This window comes from Tenrec ecaudatus, chromosome 1, assembly GCF_050624435.1.
Source record: "Tenrec ecaudatus isolate mTenEca1 chromosome 1, mTenEca1.hap1, whole genome shotgun sequence".
In the NCBI taxonomy this organism is placed as follows: domain Eukaryota; kingdom Metazoa; phylum Chordata; class Mammalia; order Afrosoricida; family Tenrecidae; genus Tenrec; species Tenrec ecaudatus.
The window spans coordinates 23,601,431-23,618,979 of NC_134530.1; the positions used below are offsets into that span (position 1 = coordinate 23,601,431).

The 17,549-nt window shown below is 57.5% G+C and overlaps 1 protein-coding gene across 7 annotated transcripts in view; it reads left to right on the forward strand.

The window, feature by feature from the left end:
- Positions 1-17,549, forward strand: part of MAST3 (microtubule associated serine/threonine kinase 3) — a 38,229-nt gene that overhangs the window by 4,262 nt on the left and 16,418 nt on the right. For 2 of the 7 annotated variants that reach the window (XM_075548952.1, XM_075548984.1), the window contains exons 1-6: positions 11,854-12,085; positions 15,909-15,997; positions 16,073-16,145; positions 16,321-16,341; positions 16,791-16,869; positions 17,293-17,450. In XM_075548952.1, coding sequence (XP_075405067.1) covers positions 11,997-12,085; positions 15,909-15,997; positions 16,073-16,145; positions 16,321-16,341; positions 16,791-16,869; positions 17,293-17,450 — 509 coding nt within the window. In that variant the 5' untranslated portion in view covers positions 11,854-11,996. Of the gene's footprint in view, positions 1-1,015; positions 1,048-11,853; positions 12,086-15,908; positions 15,998-16,072; positions 16,146-16,320; positions 16,342-16,790; positions 16,870-17,292; positions 17,451-17,549 lie in introns of those variants that run through there. The other 5 variants (XM_075548958.1, XM_075548965.1, XM_075548955.1 and 2 more) reach the window with 5 other exon arrangements.

Here is a 17,549-nt window from a genome sequence, read left to right on the forward strand (position 1 = left end):
GCTCTTGACGAACTTCTTGATTAACAAGAAGACCGGATTCGTTCTTTCGTGGATCGGTGCCAGTGTGCAGAGTAGGACTACTCTCTAGGGGTTTCTAAGGTGTGACTTCATGAAGCAGATGGCCAGCCCTGGCCCGCTTTCCAGCATAACCACTGACTGCACTGAATGCTTCACCGCTTGCGCCAGCCGGGGACAGCTTGTTCTTCTAAGGAACAGCATGACTTCAGTGCAGCGGTTCTCAACCTGTGGGTCGAGACCCCTTTGGAGGTTGAGTGACCCTTTCACAGGGGTCGCCTAAGACCATCGGAAAACACATATTTCTAGTGGCCTTAGGAACCAAGACACCGCTCCTCTATCTGTCTCCAGGCGGGTCTGCCCACAGGCAGATAATGCCCACATACGAGTACCTGGCTTGACAACTCTGTCCGATGCTACTCCATGCTTCAAGACAAAATGTCTTTGATTCATCATTAGAAATAAAGAATTCACAACACAGAATGACGTATTGTTTTTGTGATGAATCACTATGCTTTCATGATGCTCAATTTGTAACAATGAAAATACATCCTGCCTATCAGATATTGACATGACGATTCGTAACAGTAGCAAAATGATAGTGAGGAAGTAGCAATGAAAATAATGTTATGGTTGGGGGTCCCCACCACTGAGGTCTCTGCCTGAAGAAGGTTGAGAACCACTGCTTTAGTGCAGGTGGAGTAGGAACTGGGTGAGAGGAGGTTGACTTGCAGTCTGGGAGGGCTTCCAGGAAGAGGAGACACACAGGCAGCGGGATGAGCTGCACTTAACCAGGACTGAAGGGAGGGAAGGAAGTCCTTGCCGGACAAAGGCCCTGAGGCAGGACTGAGCCCAGTGAGTGAGATAAGCAGGAAGCAAGCATATCTGAAGCCCCATAAAGTGGGAGTTGGGGGCAGGGGGACGGGGATGGGGGGGGAACTTGAGGAGGGTGTAAAAGGCATGTTTCCTTGGGAATGACCCCATTTCCATCTCATTTCAGAAGGAGCTGAGCCTGCCACGCCGGGGACGTGGGTGAGTTGGTGGGCCTGGTGGACTGGTGGGCTGGCTGGGGCTCCGAGGTTCTGGGTGCAGAGATTACAATAGTAGCAACTGACTTGAGCGTGTTCTTCGTGAGCACTACTTGCCTGGATCGTGCCTGGAGGGGTTCAAAGGACCTCATTTGGCCCTTCCCTAGGGGGCAGGTGTCAGTTTGAAAATGAGGAAACTGAGACACAAAGGGCCTCTAGCAGCAGCTCAAAGGAGCTCCAGCTTGGAAGGGGGAAACATGGATGGAATCCAGAGTATAAAATTCCAACCCCAGTATCCCAGAACTAGCTGGCAGGCCTCCTGTGCGGACCCCAAATTCAAAGCCGCCTCATCGATTTCAACTCCTATTGACCCCATAGGATAGAGAAGACCTGCCCCACAGAGTGAGTCCCCAAGGCCGTACCTCTTTATGGCAGGAGACTGCCACCACTTGGCCCACACACCTGCTGGTGGGTTAGAACCACCAACTCTCCGGTTTGCAGCTGAGTGCTTAGCCACTGTGCTACTAGGGGCCCATTCTGGGGCACGAAACAAATGAACAAAAGAAATTCACTGCCATCAAGTTGATGCTAACTCAGAGCGACCCTATAGAACGGGCTAGGACTGCCCCAGTGGGTGTCTAACACTAACACTAACGCTTTATGGGAGTAGAAAGGCTCATCTTTCTCCCACGGAGCGGGTGGTGATTTTTAACTTCTGACCGCGTGGTTAGCAGCCTGACACACAACCACTCCGCCACCAGGGCTGGCCAGGGGGTATGAACTCCCCAAAGTGCAGAGAACATTTTGGTCAACACTTTGCCCATTTGCAGATGAGGAAAGTGTGGCCCAGGAAGCGGGAGGGAACGCCTGGTGCTGGCTGGTGGTCTCCGTCCCTGGTTGGTATCAATGGGTTGTACTCTACTGCTTGAAAGGTTGATGGTTCATAGGTCACACAGGTGTGACATGGAAGAAAGGCCTGGCGATTCCGAGTGATAACACAGCCACTGAAAATCCTCTGGGTCCTGCAGTGACTGCTTTGGTTTGGGGTTTGAGGGTCTCAGAGGCATGGGGGGGGGAAAAAGCAAGACATCGGCTCCTTGGAACTGCTGGGCTCTTGGGGAAGAAATGAAAAGGGAGAGGCAGAAAGGAGGGGGCGGGTTTTAACCAGAACCATCTGAAGACCTCTTAGAGGGGGTAGGAAAGAGGAGCTGGCCCCTGGGGGGATGTCGGGGGGGCGGGGGGGTGGGCTGGGGAGGGAGCGTTCCAGCAGAGGGAACAGCATAGGCAAAACTGGGATATTGGGATCAACTTGGATTGGCTGCTGGAACAGAGTGAGCTACAGGAAGCTAGTGCTCCTCTCTGGATTCTAACTTAAAAAGCAAACAAACAAACAGAAAACACTGTCATCATCGAGTCAGTGCCAACTGTCCCTGTGAGTTTCTGAGACTGTAATTCTTTATGGGAAGAGAGAACCCCGTCTTGATCCCGAAGAGCCGAGCGAGCGGCTGGTGGTTTCTGACAGACCTGGTGGTTCGCAGCCCAATGCGTAGCCATCTCCTTTAGAAGGCTGAGAGTCATGCTAGGGCTGGGGTCAGAGTGGCCTGGACCAGCTGCAGATTGCTGGAGTGGGGGTGGCACAGCTGGTGGGAAGGGGCCCCAAGTGCCAAGTGTACCAGTCCAAAAGATGGTGCTCGGACTTTGCCCAGAGAGCGGGCCCTGACCGGCCTTTGCCAGGGCTGGGTGGTGTGTGGTGGTGGTGGTGGTGGTGGTGGTGAGCGACTCGCTGAGTCAGTTGGATCTCAGAGGGCAAAGTCCCGGGTCAAGGGAGCAGATGGAACCAAAGACTCCCCTAGGTTCTGTCCCCTCTCTGCCGCTTGTGATAACACCCAGCTGGGTCCCCCCCCCCCCCACCTCAGGTGTGCCTGGGGACTTGAAGGGGACCCGGGGAGCAGGGACCAGAGGAGGGATTGGGGCGTGTGTCTCTTGAAGATCAAAGATCTCTCGGGGGCGGGGCTGGGGCGGGTTTGGGGGCGTGGTCAGATATCGAGCTCCATTGCGGACTAGGCGGCTGTACCCCACCTTCCTTTCCGTCTGCGGACCCCTCGTCCTCCGTATCCGTCTCGGGCAGGGGGTGGCCCCCGAAGATCCCCCCCCACCCCGCCCCCGTCCCCTCCCGCCCGGGCCTGCGCGCAGGTGCGGGCCCTGAGCCCCGCCCCGGGGCGGAGAACGCCTGCACCCCGCGCCCCTGGCCGCCCAGCCCCCGCGCCGCGTCTGCCGCGCCCGCCAGGCGTGCCCGCGTCCCCGCGTCCGCGTCGGTCAGTCGGTCTGTCCGTCGGTCCGTGCCGCGGCCGGGTGTAGCGAGCCGCGCAAAGGGTGTCAGTTTCCGGCCCTTGTGTCGACGCGGCCCCGGCCTCGGCATGAAATCCCGCAGGGACAAGTTGCTCATCCCGGCGCTGACCCTCGAGTGAGTGCTGGGTTGCGGGGCGGGGGACTGGGGCGCCGGGGAGAAGGCGGCGGCGGGAGGGGGATGGGGGGGTCTATGCAAGTGGGCCCGCGCGTCACTGTTCACGCGCCGCCGCCTCCAGGAAGCCCTCTGCGGTCAGCGTCAGCGGTCTGGCCCTCACGGCCTGTTCGACACCCAGACTCGGTGGCCTGGACCCCGTTCCCTCTCCACCGGGGCCAGGAGCACGCAGGCCCACACCTGGCTCACCGTCCGGCCTCTGTCTTTACAGTCTGTCTCCGAGCAGCCAGAGCCCGGCCCTGCTGAGCCCCAGCAGTCCTTGCAGCCCCTGTAGCCCCTCGCTGGGCCTGCACCCCTGGAGGTGAGTGACAGCGTGAGGAGACAGGGCGAGGACCTGCCTGCCCCAGTGCCCCTGGGGCTGGTGATGTCACCTCCCCAGGCCTCAGTTTCCCACTCCATAAAATGATGCAGCAGTCCACGCTGAGGCTTTGCTGGGGAAATTCCACTGTTCAGCCATGGCCGGAAAGTCTCCCATCCAGCAGGTGTCTCCCAGGCCAGGCCAGGACTTGAGTTGCTGCCCAAGGACTTCCCCAGACAGGTGCTGGGTTCCCAGCCCTCTCAGGGCCGGCCCTGCTGACTCTGCCTGGGCTTCTAAACTGGGGCCTCAGGGCCCCTTCCCCCGGCTCCTCCCTCGGAATACACATGCCCAAACCCAAGAGTCCATGGGAAGAGCCCAGGACTTTGAATGAGCATGCCCCAGGTGGAAGGAGAGAGGAACCCAACTTGCCAATGTGCCAGCTGTATCCCACACACAGTCTCTTCTGCCACCAACCCTGGGAGGAAGGCACCGTGTTCTACCTTGCTCCCAGCTGAGGAACCTGAAGCTCTACGAGGAGCTGTCAGTTCTCCTGGTTCAGTACATGTGCAGGCCAGGCACGTGGGCGGGTTTTGCCACCAGAGTCTATGTTTCATTCCTCTTGAGGGTTAAGCCACCTGGTGTGGCTTGGTGGGTATCAGGGTCTTCTTGCACCTGTACAGGGAGGATTACCAGGCCTATCATAGGCCCCTTGCAAGGTTCACACAGGTGGCAGATGGGAGGGTCAGTGCCATCTAAACTTCAGTCGCCTTTCAGTCATGTACACTTTAGTGTGAATGAGTGGCTCAGCTTCTTCTCACACGGCTTTAATAGGGGGGAAGAAGGAATGCTGTGGAAACCACAGTGGGTGCTGGGGAATAAGCAGGTGCCTTTAGTTGAGGACTGTAGATCTCTCCTGCGTGCCAAGTGCTGGGGGCATAGCTATGAACAAAATAGACACCGTGCCACCCTCACGGGACTCAGTCTGGTTGGAGAGGTGAACAGGGACCCAAGTGAACAGATGAAAATACTAACAACCAAACTCACTGCCTGCGAGTCCATTCTCACTCACAGCTCCCCGACAGCACAGGGTGGACCTGCCCCTGTGGTCTTCTGAGGGGATGAATCTTTTTATTATTTATTGAGGGGATGAATCTTTATGGGAGTAGAACCCTTCATCTTTCTCTACAGAGCGGATAGTGACCTTGATGTTGGCAGCCCCGTGTGCCCCACTCCACCGCCAGGGTTCTGAGAGGAGGTGACACTCGAGCCAAGACCTGGGCAGAGAGTCACCAGGCAGAGGGAAATGCAAAGGCTCTGTGGCTGCTGTCAGGACCCCTGGTGGTGCAGTGGGTTACACATTAGCTTGCTAACCTCAAGGTCAGCGGTTCAAACCCACCAGCGGGTCCAAGAGAGGAAGATGAGGCTATCTGCTCCCACAAAGATTGATAGCCCCCGAAATCCACAGGGTACGTTCTACTCTGCCTGACAGGTCACTGTGAATCAGAATCAGACTCTGGCACGGGAGGGTCTGCCTTGGAGTGAGAGTACCCACCCACTGAGGGCATGATTGGCAGTGGATGACGGAGGGAGGAAACTGGGGTAGGGTCTGGCAGGAGATGGTGGCTTCTACCAGGTGAGGCCCTCCGGTAAGGTTTAGGGGCTGTGTTGCCCAGCAAGGAATGGCTAAGCAAGTGGAGCTCGGGGTCTTTGGCCTTAACCCAAGTAAGCAATGGGGTGCTGAGGGGAGGTAAGTTTGTGTCTGGTGGGAAATGGAGGGGAAGCTGAGCTGCTTTTACCAGGAAGCTAGGGAGGCAAAGTCTGGGGCTCTGGCAGAGCTCTTGGTGATTGCCTCACACGCCACCGGGGGGCAGCAGAGCCACGTTAAACAGGGATCGGCAGCAGACCCTGGCTGCCCCCCCCCTGCTCCTGGCACCCCAAATGAACTCAGTCATCCTTGTGGTCTGGCTGCTTTCACCCCTCCCACCCCATCTTCCCTGTGCATTTTCTGTCCCACCCACGGCCTCCTGGCTGCCCCTCTAAAAGGCAGGCTGGCCCAGTCAGCATGGGTCTTTCTTGACTCAAGATAGCTTCCTCTCCCTAAGAAGCCCTGGGTGGCTTATTGGTAGACGAGGTGGGCTGCTAACTACCAGGTTAGCAGTTTGAAACCAGCAGCCACTCCTCCCTCGGGAGAAAGATGAAGCTTTCTACAAACGCCCCCAAAGCCAATTCCAAACTTGTTCTATAGGGTCTGTTGTGAGGCTGTGAGCCCTTCTACCCAGGGCTCCTTCCTGCCTTGCTCATCAGCCAGACCTGGTCAAGTCTGCTACGGGAAAGCCTTCCCCAGCTCCCCCAGACCCCAGAGACATCCATCTCACCTGTGTTCAGTTCCCCCGTCTTGGGTTGTGAGTTCACGTTTTCTTGAGGGATGATTAGCTGGTGTTTTTTCTTCCCCTGAGACTGGGGGGTTGGGGGATGGGGACCTGGGTTTGTCTTGGTCATGCTGGGACAGGACCAAGCTGGGGGGGGGGGGCAGCAGGTACTCAGGTGATGTGTGGGGTCTGGCCAAATGGAAAGCACCAGCCATTGAAGTAACTTGTCACTTGGACCCCCAAGAATGGAGGTGTGGCCGAGAGGCTGTCCCTGGTGGAAATACAGAATCAGAGGTGGGTTCCCTCTGGAGCCTTGAATGTCAAGGGCAGGGACAATGGGGATTTTCTACTGAAGACGCTGCAGACCTCACATTGTGGGGCCAGGAGTATATGAGAGGTGGACAGGACTGGAGTGGGGGGCTGGGGATGAGGTTCTACGCACTGAGCCCCCTCTTTTCCATAGTCATTAGCACAGAGGGAAGCCGAGTCAGAAGTCAGGGATCTGGCCTAGGACAGGGTCAGAATCTGGGACCCAGGGGAGGTAATGGGCCCAGGAGCACAGCTCTGTGAGAGCAGTGGGAACCAGGGAGGGCGTATGAGCCGGGGAAGAGCCTCATCTAGTGGTCAGCTGTGCTGCCAGCCCACGGTCACCGGCTCTCAGGGTCTTGCTGTTCTGCGTGGGGGTGGGGTGGGGGCAGGCCAGATGGGCGTAGGGAGAGACAGCTGCCGGGGACACCGGGGCAGTGGGTGTGATGGGGTGTGTAGGTGGTGCCGTGTGCAGTGGCTGGGAGGGGGGGCAGCTCCCTTACTGCATGCCTGCAGAGGTGGCCCGCAGACACACGGACATGGGAGGAGGGTGGCTTGTGGCCATGAGTGTGGCCTTGGCTCTGTCCCCACTTGGGTCCCCATAGTGGCAGGCACCTTGAACTCAACAACAGCCTCAGGGGTCTTGATCTCCACCTCCCCTCCCCGTCTACCCCAGCGCTACCACGGGACTCAGGCCAGACACCTGGACCCATCAGTGACTCCTCCTGGACCCTTCTTTCTCATCCTCACATCCAGACCCTCAGCACAGCCTGTCCTTCACCCCCCAGAGAAGTCTAGTGTCTGCTCCCCTTTTATCCCCAACCCCCCCATGGCCCAGGCCTTTATATCCCTCACCCAGATGCTGTCCTGACCCCCCCCCTCCCTGGCCTTGTGCCACCTCCCTCCCGACCCTGACAACCCTGCTCCCCTTGGCAGATGTGGAGGGGTTTAGCCGACACAGACCACCTCACAGCCCTCCCTGGCTCACATACCTGCCATAACTCCCCGTTTCTCTTACCCACACCCACTCCCCCGTGCAGCCCTCAAGGTCTATGTGGTTGGCCTGCTGCCTGTGTCCACTCCCCCACCAAAGACCTGCCTCAGGGCCTTTGCATGGGCTTCACTCACTGCCTGAGTCACTTGCTCTGTGGCCACCTCCTCTTCATGCTTGGTGTCCCCCGCTGCAGTAGCCTCTCCTTGGGGTATCTCCCCTCGCCACCACTGCCCGCCTCTTGTCCTTCCTCAACGGTGGTGTTTGAAAGTGTCTGCTCATGTCACAGTTTCTTCCTGCCGCCTTCCCCATCAGACTGAGAGCCCCTCACTTTGGGGCAGGGAGTCTTACCCCAGGCTCCCTCAGTACCTGGCAGGAAATAGGGGTTTAAGGAGCATCAGTTTAAGGAATGAATATCCAGGTGTAGGTGTTCAAGCCTGGTAGCGAGACATCCAGCCCCAGTCTGAGCCACAAGGCCAGGGCACCTGGGGTAGAACTGGGCATGACGGGAACAGGCGGGTCAGAGGGAGACTTGGGGAGTGATGTTAAGTGGTGAGATGGCTGGGAGGCGGCGCCCCCTTCATGCCTCAGTTTCCCTGCTTGTCTCTTGTGGTCCCTAGGCCCTGGGGTAGAGTCCTGTGTTCCTTGTGGCCTGGGAGTAGGTCGGCCCTCAGGGTGATGTGGTCTCTGACCTCCTGCAACCGTCAGAAGAGGAGGGTGCCCGCAGTCAGTGCCCAGAGGAGGCCTGCAGGTGCAGCAGGGAAGTGTCGGGCTGCTAACCGAAGGACAGGCAGTTCAGACCCACTCCGCAGTGCAGCTGTAGAAGGACCAGGCGGTCGGCCTGCATGTAGACCACACCCATTGAAACCAAACTCATTCCTGCCCTGTGGAGTCCTAACCATCGCGACCCAGTAAGCCAGAGAATTGCCCTGCAGGATTTTTCAGACTATACATCTCCACGCGAGCAGATTGCCACTTGTCTCTTCCCAGGAGCAGCTGCTCTGGGTTCAAACCACTGGCCTTGCTGTTAGCTGTTGTGCGCTGACCACTTGTTCCACCAAGACCATAGCCCAGCAGTTCAATTCTGAAACACATGGGGTCGCTATGGGTAAAAGATGAACTTGACGGCATCTAACAAGAATCGTATAGCTCAGCGGTTCTCAACCTTCCTAATGCCTCGACCCTTTAATACGGTGCCTCATGCGGTGGTGACCCCCAACAATAACACTATTTTCTTTGCTACTTCCTAACTGTCATTTTGCTACTGTTGTGAACCGGGCGACCCCTGTGAAAGGGTCATTTGACCCCCAAAGGGGTCGCGACCCACAGGTTAAGAACCGCTGGTATAGCTGGAGCCATTCGACCTATAGAGACTGCTGTAGTAAATGCATGTTACATCCACAACCATAGGCTCTGTGGTGGCACAGAGGTTACTCGTTGGACTCCTAACCATGAGGTTAGCAGTTTGAAACCACCAGCTGCTCTGCAGGGGAAAGATGAGGCTCTTTAATTCATGTAATGAGTTGAAATCTCCGACAAGTGTTTAACTCTTTTTGTTTCTATGGGTTTTTGTTTTCCTCCCTTGAACTTGTTTTTGTTTTGTCTGCTGGTTGGTTGCTGCTGCTGTTGGTGTAGATCAGGGGTCCTCAAACTACGGCCCATGAGCCACATGTGGCCCACCGAGGACACTTATCCAGCCCGCTGGGTGTTTTTGCCCCTATTGTGTTTTTACTTCAAAATAAGATAGGTGCAGTGTGCATAGGAATTTGTTCATAGTTTTTTTTTTTTTTTACTATACTCCAGCCCTCCAACGGGTCTGAGGGACAGTGAACTGGTCCCCTGTTTAAAACGTTTGAGGACCCCTGGTGTAGATGGTCTTATGGGGTTTTGGTTCTGTCATACCACAACCACCAAAGTAAGCCCGACTCGGGCATATCCCATGGACTTGAAAGTGGATTCTGGGCTCCCACTTAACTTTGGCCCCAATCCAGAAACAGTTAGTTCTGATCACATGGCCCTGCTCGATACTCACCTTCAAGAAATGATTGCTGAAGATAAGGGTGCTCCAGCAGAGGTTGGTGAAGAAAGCAGATGGTGCCCCGGTATCAATCAGAATAGTGTCTGGGCTCTTAAAGGCAAGCATCCATCTAAGTGACGAGTCAGATCTACAAGGAAGAAGCACACCAGCTTGTGTGATCCAAAGATGACAATAACAAAATTCCAATGTGCTGGAGGGGAAAGTATCAGAGCTTAAATTGTGGACATCCAATTTGTGGAAGGCTGTGGAGGACAGTGGGAGCCCAAAACCTATCTGCAGAGTAGCTAGCTAGTCAGATAAAGCCACACAGATCCCCTCTAGCCACAGGCAAGGATCTCAAACAGCTTTGCTATCAGATAGATTCCATTGTGATCTTGATTCTGCTGGATTGAACTTGATACTTGGTCAGTTGACCCCTCTCGACCCATCTGGATTTGTTGTAGGTGCACGTATTTCTGGCTTGTTTCATAACAAACATTTCTTCCCTGGCTTTTAGAATATTGATGGTGGTCTTTTCTTTCATACTCATTATTTGTATTTTTATCTTATCTTTATGTTATTATTATTTTATCCTCACCACTTTATTCTGTTTCTGCTTTTTCGTTGTACCTGTGGGGTTTTCCAGTGTGTGAAGCACAGGAGTAGATGCATAGAGATAATAGCTGACTGACGCAAGAGCCTACAGGGAATGGAGGGGTGCGGGGAGATGGAGATAGGGAGGGGGAGGAGATTTGGGGAGCCAGCAGTGTGTGCCAGAGGGAGGAGGGAACATTAGAACTGATTGTTCTCGAATAACTCATTTTAAAAGCGATTTAACCATGGGGGGAGTGGAGCAAGAAAGAATATGTTCTTTAAAAAAAAGTTGCCATCTCAAGCCGACAGGGACACTTCTACCTTGTCCTATAGAGCCACCATGAGTCAGAGTGGACTCAACACTAGTGAGTTTGGAGTTTTTATAGCCACAGCCCCCAACCAAGTCCACCTTCCTTCCTGGGGAAACCCAAGGCCTGGAAATTTGTCTGCCATTGGCCGTTTTTGAGGACCTGCTGGACACTGTTACAGACACCACGGAGCCCTGGTGGCGTGAGGCTACATGTTGGCCTGCTAACCACAAGGCCCAGAGTTCGAAACCACCAGCTGCTCTGTGGGGGAAACAATGAGCTTTTCTACTCCTGTAAATAGTTAGCAGCCTCAGAAACCCAGAGGGGCAGTCCTACCCTGTTCTGTAGGGTCATTATAAGCCTAATTGGCTGGAGGGCCCTGAGTTACAGACTCCCACCGATCTCTAAGCTAATTGCATGTCATGTAATCTTCACAAAGAACCCTAGGTGGCGCAAGTGGTGTCCAGTCAGCTGCTAACCGAAAGGTTGGTTGACCAAACCCACCCAGCAGTGCCATGGAAGAAAGACCTGGCTATCTTCCCGTAAAGATCGCAGGCAAACACCGGAGTGAGCGGTCTGTTCTGCAGCACACCGGCCACCCTGAGCCAGCGTCAACTGGGGGGCAACTGGTTTTGTTTGCTTGTTTATCTTCATGTGAAGATTATTTCCTCCTCTCACAGATGAGAGTGAGGCTAGCAATGTTCGATAATGGGTCACGGAGGGGTGAAGCCAGGAAGAAGCTCTTTCGCCACCTGACAAGGACAAGATGCCCCAAACGCAAATTTCCAAACACTCCTCAGTGCCAATCCTGGGCTAGGAGACAACGGGGCTGCCAAGGAGCCCCAAGTCCGGGGAAGGTCCAGCCAACAGATCCCTCCAGCCCTGTCTGGTTGGGGTTGGGGTTCAGATAGAGGGACAGCCAGAGGTGTGCAAAGGGAATCAGGGAAGGCTTCCTGGAGGACGCGGGGACGTTTTATTTGGTCCGCTACGAAGACCTTTCCGAGCCAGGAGCAGCTCAGAGGGACGTGATTAGTGCATTGGGCCGGGCGGGGAGTGCGTGAGCGGGTTTACGTTTACAAGGATTGAGACCCAAAATCTTCCACCGGACTTGGAGGTGCCGCCCCACGCCCCACCCGCGCAGCGCAGAGGCGCTGGCAACGCCCCGCCCCTGCCGCCCGCGGCCTTGGCAACGCCCCGCCCCTGCCGCCCGCGGCCCTGGCAACACTGCAGCCTCTCCGCCGGCAGCCTCGCGGGGCCCCGCCCCCGGTCGGCACGTGGTCCCGCCGGCCCCGCCCCCTCCAGGCCCCGCCCCCGCCGTCTCTAGGCCCGTTCCCGGCCGCGCTCCGGGCGCGCGCGCGCGCTTCCTCCTCCTCCTCCTCCTCCTCCTCCTCTCCCGGCCTGACCCCCCACCCCGGGGCGCGCGCAGCCCCTTCCCCGCCGTGGGACCCACTCCCGGGCTCGGCCCGCCGGCGGGGGTTTCCGCCCGTCGCGCGGCGTCTCCCGGGGCGCCCGGACCTCGGGCTTCGGCGGCGGCACAAAGGGAAGCGGCATGTCCGACCCCAGCTACTGGACGGCGGTGGCGGCTCCTGGCCACCGGAGCCGCCTGGCCAAGGGTGCGCTGCTGCAACGCTCCAAGAGGTAGGGGGGCGGCCGGGGCTCAGCGGCGTCCCGGCAGAGGGGGGGGTCGGCGAGCCGCGTCGGAAGCGGCCGGGGAGGGGACTGTGAGTGTGAGGTGCCTCCCTGTCCTCGGGCCGCGGCTCGGGTGTCTGGGGTGTCTGGGGTGCAGGGATGGAACTGAGAGTCAGCGGCCACTTGGGACAGAGACAAGATTTGAACCCAGGCCTCTAGCGCTGCGAGGAAACGAGTATGAGCGAGGTTCTTGGAAAAACTGAAGCTTTTCTGTCTGGCGGGGGAGGGCAGGGAGGGGGGGTGTCAGTCAGTGGAAACGTTGGTTCAGAAGTCGGTCTTGCCACCCCAGCTGGGGGTGGGGTGGGGTGGGGAGGGAGTGGCAGGAGCTCGCCGAGATGCATTTGGCTCCTTTGTGAGCCTGTTTCCCGGACTGAAAGGCAGATGGGATCATAGAGCGCCTTACTTACTAGGTGGGGGCTTGAATTTTCGCGAAGCCCCCAGGCTGTGTGGCCTCAGGCAGTGCCTGAACCTCTCTGAGCTCAGCTTTCTCCCTGGTGCCGGCTGAAGGGAGCACAAGCCCAGGCTCTGAAGATCAGAAAGAAGGCTACTGGGTTGGGTTTTCTGAACTGGGACGCTGTGGGACCAACTTTAAACATTTTAATTAAGAAATCCTTTTATTGGGGGCTCTTGCAGCTCGTTTAACAATCCATACATCAGTGTATCAAACACATCTCTGCATATGTTGCCATCATCATTTTCAAAACATTTCTTTTTCGCTTGAGCCCTTGCTATCAGCGCCTCTTTTTCCCCTGCCCACCCACCCTCCTACCCCCATGGACCCCTGATAAATGATAAATTATTATTTTCATATCTTACAGCGTCCGCAGTCTCCCTTCACCCACGTTTCTGTTGTCATCCCCCTGGGGGGGGGGTTATATGTTGATCATGGTAGCCGGTTCCCCGTTTCTCCCCCTTCTCCCCCCAACTTCCCCCTACCCTGATGGCCTCCCTAAGGGACCCACTTTGTGAAGAGCTTTGCATTCAAAGTGCAGGTGCTGGGGAGCCACAGAGGGCACGTGAGCGGGGTGGGGTACGGTGCAGGAATGTGGCTCCAGACCCTGCTTCCCATCACATGTTCACACTCTCCTGCCCGGGCCCCCACGTCATGGGTTGTTGCATGGTCAAGCCGGGGGGCTTTGCAAACAGTCGGCACTGCTTGGATGCTCGGCGTATACCTGGTTCTCCTAGGAGTGGTCCAGTTTTCCTTTGAGACGTCACCGTTGGCTGTGTTTCCTAGGAGGCCCCTTCTGATGTGGTCAACTGGTCTGTGGTGTGCAGGACGGGGGCAAGGCCCCGGCTAGAGGAGAGGCCTGCTGAGGACGTAAGGCAGCGGTTCTCAACCTGTGGGTTGCAATGTACCCTTTGGGAGGAGCTCGAACGACCCTTTCACAGGGGTCGCCTGATTCATCACGGTAGCAAAATGACAGTGATGAAGTAGCAACAAAAATAATGTTATGGTTGGGGAGTCACCACCACATGAGGAACTGTCTGAAAGGGTTGAGGCCTGAGGAAGGCTGAGAGCCACTGATGCAGGGGAACCGTGGTGTGTATGACGAGAGGGGGAGGGGGTGTAGGCAGGAAGTTTGGCAGGAACTTGGGGGTTTCGTTTTTGCTGCTTTTGTACCTCGGGCGGGGAAGATGGCCCTGCAGCTGTTGACATCTGAGGGCCTCAGTTTCCCTGGCTGAACAATGGGTACAGCTGCTCTCTTATACCTCCATCTGAGGCATGCTGGGATTGGCACTTGTCCGGGCCTTAATTCTCCCAGGTAGCACCTGGACTCTCTGTCTTCCTTTACCTGGGGCTTGTGGGCCACTTGTGGGAGACCAAGAAAACAGAAAAAAGCAATAGATAGACCTGCCACGGTTTCCTCGGGGCCAGTCGGTGGTCTTGACCCTGACTCGATAGCAAGGAGTCTGATGTGTTTTTTAGGTCCAAGAGCTGCACACAGCACACCCAGCGTTAGAATGCATTGCACCTTCCCTCCGCCCCTCAGGGTCTGTGGCTGACCGGTGGCCCCCTGTGTGTGAAGCATCGCCAGGGCTTTCTTCCAAGGCATCTTGAGGGGCAGTGTTTCAAACCGCCAACCCCCTGGCTAGTCATTGAGCGTCTAACCACTTGCGACTCAGGACCCTCTCTCTTGACAACTGGGAAACAGGGTGCACCAGCACTCCTCCCTCGCTTTTCCAGCAAGGGCCCCCAGGTCGCTGGCTGACCACTGCCCCCATTCCCCTTGGCCAGCACTGCATCTTCCTCCTGGGACACCCTTCCTCCTCTTGGGGCCCCATAACCCCGACTCTCCCTCCCCATGGCTCTCCCTCGTTGCCGAGCTGAGCTGCGTTGGTGGCCGTGGCTGTGTGGGCTGTGTGCCTGCCTGTCGAGCAGCAGTGAACTAGCAGAGCCAGCAGGCTGAGTGGTTGCCGGGTAACTGAGCTGGGGGGCGGGCTGGTGTTGCTCCTAACTTCCCTCTGCCAGCATGTCCCCCCCCCCAGTGGCCTGGGCAGAGAGTCTGGTGGGGAGCTAGGGGCCCAGGGGGAAATGAGGTGACAAGCTAGGTACAAGTGGAGGCAAAGATGCTGAAGTAGGGTGTAGTGGGGTGAGGCGTGCATTTAGGGGGTTGGGAAAGCGGGCCTGGACTTAAGGATCCCTGATGGGGCAGTCCAGAGGGAGAAAGAGGAGGCTGTCTGCTCACCCCCCCCCCAATCAAGATGCACCATTATGGAAGCCCAAAGAAGCAGCTCAACTGCCCCTGGCGAGTAGCTGGGCGTCTGAGTCGAGTCGAGTCTGTGGCAGTGGGAGATAAGGAGGTGTGATCCGGGGTCAAATTCCTAGTTTGTGCTCAACTGCTAACGGTGAACCCCTGCAGAGGCACTAAGAAGGTCTGCCTGGCAACCTGGTTCCCGGAAAGGGACCACCAGGAGAACCCTGGAAAATAGTCCAGCTTTGTAACACATGGAGCCACCAGGAGTCAGGAGACGCGACCGCATTGAGGGTTTTTTCCGGGGGTGAGGGATTGCAAAGACACTGAGGTGGCCGTCCTGGGGAGTGGGCATATAGTGCAGACCTGGGACGGGGCACCCTCAGCCCACTGGTGGACTCTGGGGTCTACCCCACTTTGTGCCTGGGAGCAGTTCAGGTCAAGGTGGGTGGTGTGGGATTGTGAACAGGGCAGCTGGGGCTGGCCCAAGCCTCCTGACCTCGGGCGGTGCCCCCTGTGCCCGTCTCACTGCAAGCAATCATAGTCCAGTGGAAGGATTCTTGCCTTCCGTGGGGGAGACCTGGGTTCGAGCCCCAGCCGGTGCCTCCGCAGGCACAGCCACGTCCCGCCTGTCAGTGCAGGAGGCTTGCGTGTTGCTGGAATGAGCTTCTAGATAAATCGGACGAGAAAGAAAGGCCCGATCGCCAACTGCCAAAAATCGGTCCATGAAAATCCAATGGGTCCCAACACGTCTGACTTGCAACTGATTTTAGGGGTGACACAGGGCTGGCAGGGTTTCTTCCCTTGTGTGTACGGTCACCAGGAGTCGGGGCCAAGTGGAGCGTAGTCGGCCATGAGGACGATCATGTTAGGAGTAGGTGATGGTTGTCCAGTGCCGGGCCTTGAGGGCTGGCCACAAAGCTGTGGAGGGCCCACCTGGGGGTAGGCTCACTCTGAGAGGCGAGGGGAACTCAGCTTCCAAAGTCAGCGAAACATGGCTTCCGGGTTGGACACCTGGACCTCTGGCCTCTGGGTCGGATCCGGCAGCCCCTGACGTGCCTTCCCTACACCCACAGCTGCCGCAGCGGGAACCGCAAAAGTCTCGTGGTAGGAACACCCTCACCGACCCTCTCTCGGCCCCTGTCGCCGCTGTCCGTCCCAACAGGTGAGTCAAGGTCGTCAGGCAGGTGGACATGGTGTCCTGCCCCCCTCCCTTGACCACTCCCCCACTTGTGCTCAGCAGGCAGCAGTCCCCTGGACAGCCCCCGGAATTTCTCGTCCACGTCAGCTGTCAACTTCCCCTTTGCCCGCAGGTAAGTGATGGCCAACCACGGGGGATGGTGGTGGGCCCAGCCACTGAGGAGACCCACAGGGGCGTGTCCTAGGTGACTGGACCCACCTTCTCATTCCCCTCTTCCCCTCCCCTGGCCCCTGCCCGGCCGTTTCTGCCTCCGGCATCTGGCCCGGCACACGCTTATCCACCTGCAGCCACTTCCCACGCACCGACAGGTAATCACCTTCAGCTCCCGGGGCGGCCGAGGAGGGGTGCCAGGCCGGTCCAAGTATCCTCTATTTAGCAGAAGTCACTCAGCCGCTCAACAAACCCTGCTCACACAAGTGTCTGCCAGCACTTAGGTTTGGCCTGTTTGGTTCACCTCACTTATTAAATGCCTGCCGTATGCAGCAGAGCAACCAGCTGAGCCTGGGAGGCTGGACTTGGGCCTTGGGGTCCCGGGGCAGCCTGCATACTCAACTGGGGAGCTCAAACCCCGAAAGGCCAGAGCTTTGGTCTGGGAGGAGGGCCTGGTGGCAGCTCAGGTCACAGAGGGCTTCCTGGAGCAGAGTCAGGTATAGGGTCTTTTCAGGCACGACCAGAATTTCCTGCCTCGGTGTCCACCGAGAGCATGTACCTACTGTGAGGTGTGTCCCACCTGCTGACTGTTCTCATTTCCCCCCAGAGCGGACGGCAGAAGGTGGTCCCTGGCATCCCTCCCATCATCCGGCTATGGCACCAACACTCCCAGCTCCACCGTCTCGGTATTTGCAGCCCCAAGTAGGGTGGACAATCTAGCCTTATCCCCGAGGAACCTTCAGTCTGGGGGACCTAGACATCCCCAGTCTTCAGAGTCGAGGTCGGGCCAGTGGGGCACATGGGCATGCCAAGAGAGGGCAAGCTCGGTGGGCCTCCTGGAGGGGGAGGTACGGCTAGGGTTCTGAGGGATGCACAGTTGTCAGCTATGCTTCTGTGTGAGGCACTGACCAGTGGCCTAGGTCTTGGAGGACAGAGTAGGGTGGGAGCATGCACGGAAGGCTTCCTGGAGGAGGAGGAGGCTATTGCATTGGGGTTTTGAGGGATACGTAGGGGCCAAGCAGGAGAAAGTATGACTCTGAAGGGCTTGTAGGGCAGAGCTATGGAGCTGGCTGTGGTGCTGACCGGACACCCCTGCCTGCGCCCCACAGTCCAGCTCGTCCTCCCGAGAGCGCCTCCACCAACTGCCCTTCCAGCCCACGCCGGACGAACTCCGCTTCCTGTCCAAGCACTTCCGCAGCTCCGAGAGTGTGGCCGACGAGGAAGGCGGCCGCCTGCCCTGCTTACGGCCACGCTCCCGCAGCCTCAGGTGGGCCTCCAAACCTGAGCCTGGGTGCCAGCCCCTCTCCCCTCCAGTCCCCCAATCCGCGGGCTCAGGCCCGCAAACGAGCCGCCCATTCTCTTCTCA